The 4131-nt window shown below is 48.1% G+C and overlaps 1 protein-coding gene across 1 annotated transcript in view; it reads right to left on the bottom strand.

Moving 5' to 3' along the window:
* Positions 1-521: 521 nt before the first annotated feature.
* Positions 522-4131, bottom strand: part of LAPTM4A (lysosomal protein transmembrane 4 alpha) — a 16963-nt gene continuing 13353 nt past the window's right edge. Inside the window, exons 6-8 of the mRNA XM_004686416.2 lie at positions 2676-2771; positions 2077-2175; positions 522-1130 (exon numbers count right to left, since the gene is read on the bottom strand). Coding sequence (XP_004686473.1) covers positions 1056-1130; positions 2077-2175; positions 2676-2771 — 270 coding nt within the window. The 3' untranslated portion in view covers positions 522-1055. The remainder of the gene's footprint in view (positions 1131-2076; positions 2176-2675; positions 2772-4131) is intronic.

Genomic DNA, 4131 nt, shown 5'->3' with positions numbered 1-4131 from the left:
GGTGCTCACCACGCCGGCGAGAATACGTTCTGCTGAGCTCCTGCTGACGAACAAGGGCTAACAGGCAGCTCACAGCTTGACAGCACTGTAAACATTTAGTGAACGTTTACTAGAACTTTGCTGCCACATTCATGGTGGTTAATAAAAGTTGACAGAGTGAAACTAGAGGGACAAAACCAGAGCAGAGCAACAGGCGCAAGCAGATGTTTGTGAAGTTAGCAAAGAACACGGACTAGATGGGCCCTCCCTGGTGGCACAGCAGGCTGGGCCGCAGCCGCCTCAGAGGGAGCTCGATCCCCGCCCCGGAGGCGATCCACACGGCACAGCAGACCTCTCCCGACCCGCCCGCTGCCTCCCTCAGCAGTGTACTTCGTTGATCCGCCTGTTCTGCTCCCCTCTGTGTCGCTGGTGAGGCCTCCTCAACATGTTTTGAAGGTCAGGAGAAGAGTGAAACTGGGTTGTGAACAAGGTTGAGCGATCTACCCAAAAAGGCTAACAGGTGTTTAAAAGAATGACAACAGTAAATACTTAAGAGATTTATTAAAGCATTTTATCACAAAGATGGAAACACATTCGATTAGAAACATGCAGCCATCATCTTCCACAGTCAAGTTAAAACATTAGTGTCCCACTTTCACAGCCGAAAAACTCAGATCTTATAACCAACTCACTCACCCTGAATATTTAATCCATTCTTCCTGAAAGTATCCAGGGCAGCAAATAACCAAAATGCAAACACTTATGTAAAGAAAGTGCAAGTTATAAAAGAAATTGTGTGGCGAACATCCCCATCCCACCCCCCGCCCCCAGAAAGGCAAACAATGGCACTTTGCTCTTAACCTAGATTGTCTTCAAAAACTACTAAAATGTAATAGACTTAACAAAACCCCTATTTAATAGGTATCCAAAAAGCTTGTTAGTGTTTGAAAATAAATGCTTAAACAAAGTAAAATGTATTTTGTATCAAACAAGTTTGAAGAGCCCTGTATTGCAGCATTCTGTAAAATAAACAAGACAAAAAGCTGGTATAGGGTTTATTGACAAAGGCAGACTCTTCAGGCAGGGATGTACGGAGGCGGTGGCTCTTTCTCAGGCATCTTCACCGCCATTTCATAGGTTGGCAAGACATACTGCAGACAGAAAAAAAAAAATAGCAGACTTAATTCTCCTTTAAGATCCCATCTGGAGCAAGGCAGTGTTCAGAACCCATGTCCCCGCGAGCGACGTGCAAACCCGCAGGGGGGCGCTGAGTGGCCCCTGGCTGTAGGGATGACCTGTGAGCCAGCCTTCTCGTGCAGGTGAGAACCACTCTGGACTGTCCGAGATGACAGGGACGCCTCGATGGGCAGTGGATGCCACTGCTCTCCTCTCATTCCACTGACAGATACGGTTCAATGCCGAGTAATTACGCCTGAGGTTGAGGCGTTAGGTTTAGGGCCACAGCGCACCAGGCTAAGTCTCCAATAAGATACTGGTTCTGAATTTCAGCCTGTAGCTGAAGATCCAGGTACTTAAAACATGTCCTCTAGGGCAAGGGGCACCTAGCTAGGGGGCTGGCATGCTAACCGAACGGTCTCCAAGAGCAACAGGCTGGCCCTAGACGGGCCACGCACAGCACAAACTGGAAACATCAGCAGGCAGTACGGCTGCAAGGGCCTGGAGACAGCCCCCCGCAGCTCACGGAGCCCGCTTCGTTCACCTCCCTACAGAAAGATCAGCTTCCCCTCTGGCTCACACGACTGCTTTTTTAAGGCAACACAAGCTTCAAGTCATGGTACCCAACCTCCTGCTCCCCACTGAGAAACTCCAGAAGCCTTGAGCCCGGCACGGCCCGCACTACTCTGTCGTCTGACCTCAGGAACGGCAACACTCTGCGAGACGCTTTGTCAAGTCAAACTGCAGCCAGCTAGAGGGGATGAGGAGCCCACATGTCCTGGACTCCATGTGAGAAATGCTGTCTTGGGGTGTAAGCTCTTCATGCCCCCACATCAGTAATGGCAATGAAGAAAGCCAAGACCCAATGCTCTTCTTTGGGAACACTAGCTAGCTGGGTGTTACCACACTGACGCTGTTCACCTGAGGCGGTGCTTCAAAGGCAGGGTACACGGCGATCTCAGGCACATTTCTGTTGTTGATGTACTTATAGCAATTCCAAACACAGTTGATGAGATAAGCCTGAAAGAATACAAACGAAACTCACACGCAGGAAACTCAACAGACACCAGCTCTCCAAGGCGGTGACTTATACTCCTCCCCCACATTCTCTCCTGGGAGCAGGGCCATGACGCGCTGAGCAGCACGGGGCAGGCTCCGGCTCCGCTTGCTGACCTTTACATGCCGCACGTTTATTAGCACCACTGAAACCATTAACACCACAGGCGGCTCTTCACTTCAGGCCTCAAGGCCACCATGCTGCACAAGTTCTGCTTCTGAAACTTGAGACTTTGCACAGATCTTCAATCCAATGACTTCCCAAAAATAAGATTCCTCACACTTAGGGAAAAGTCCTAATATTCAACTATTTCCTGGCAACAGGAGGGAGGACATTCCCCACATAGCAGGACTTTCATGCTATCAGAGTAAGCATGACTGTTAACTGAGGGAGGTAACGCAACAGAAAGGTTTAGGTGTACAGTCAGCCTGACCCCATGCAAATGTTCAGTCAACAGACTCACCTTAAAGATGATGAATAAGGCAAAGAACACAAGGACGATGAACAGGAGACAGCTGGAGTCCAGTGCCAGGAGGTCATCTTTGTAGGGAAAATCAGGCTGTAAAGGAAAAAGTGGGGAGGATGAAGTGGGCAGTGAGACTATTCTGGGTGATGTTACAGTGCGGGAGATGCGTCATCAGGCAGCTGTCCAAGCACAGAGACTGGACACCACCAAGAGAGACCCCAAATACAAACTGGAATTTGGGGATGCAATGTGTCAATGCAGGTTCATCAAGGGTACCACAGTGGGGGGAGAGGGGTGCACAAGGGGACGGCAGGTGTCTGTATGTACATGGGGATGTGCGCATGACCTCTCTGGACTTTCTCTTCCATTTTGCTGAGAACATAAAACTGCACTAAAAATAAAGTTTATCAGCTGTGCACACACAGTTAAATCCAGTCACGGTGGGCCCTCCCTGGTGGCACAGAGGGTTAAAGCACAGCACTAAGGAGCTAACGCCACTTCAGTATGAGTTCAATCCCCAGCCCGCCCCGGAGGTGACCACAGGGCGCGGCAGACCTCTCCTGACCCGCCCGCTGCTCCCCTCAGCTGTGTTCTCTGTCAGTTCTGCCTGTTCTGCTCCCCATTCTGTCTCTGGTGAAGCCTCTCACCACCCACACCTCTGGCCTGTACCCAGTTCTGTATGCACAAATAAATAAATCTTAAAAAAAAAAAAACAAATCCACTCACGGAACCTGCACTTTGTGATCACCCAGAAAGCATCTGAGGAACACAAAGGCAACAGCCAGAACTGATCTGCAGTAAAAACTTACAGAAAGAATTTAACTCAAAGTGCTTCTGAGCCTCATTATTAATGCATGCTACTAATCACTTAAAATATATTTGACTGTCTGAATGCCTAGAATACTTGTAAGACCCTAAGTTGAGCTCATTTTGGCTTAACTTTTCACAATTTTCCAATACATTTGGTATGTGGAAAAACACTATCTTTTCTGTATGAGACCCCAGGCTAACACCTGCATTACTGAGTTTAAGTTCTATGGCCCATTAGTTGTACATGAAGAAAATAATTTTTCCAAAATTGAACTGATCCCAATTCTCATCCAAAAGAAGCAAAAAGGTGGCACGACGCTGGTGAGAAAGCCAGGCCAGGTGATACGGCTTATCGCACAGCTGTCACAGTCTACTACGAAGGGCCGTCTGAACTTACTGCGATACCCTTTCAGCATCTGCTGTGTGCAAGGGGCAGGTTCAGGGAGAAAGCTATTACAGAAGCAGAATTCAGGATTACAGAGTGGCCAACAATGAAAGCACTTTCAGTCCACGAGAGGTAGTGGATAAACAGGAAAGCCCCTGGAGGTGTATGAGGACAGTAAAAAATTCACTTTCATGTTTTTGTCTCTAAAGAGCATGCAATTTTTTAAACTGGTATGTTTTTATTCAAAAGATTTATTAT

This window comes from Condylura cristata, unplaced genomic scaffold (assembly GCF_000260355.1).
Source record: "Condylura cristata isolate star-nosed mole 26May11 unplaced genomic scaffold, ConCri1.0 scaffold00020, whole genome shotgun sequence".
NCBI classification, from domain to species: domain Eukaryota; kingdom Metazoa; phylum Chordata; class Mammalia; order Eulipotyphla; family Talpidae; genus Condylura; species Condylura cristata.
This window is presented reverse-complemented; position numbering and strand designations above follow the sequence as displayed.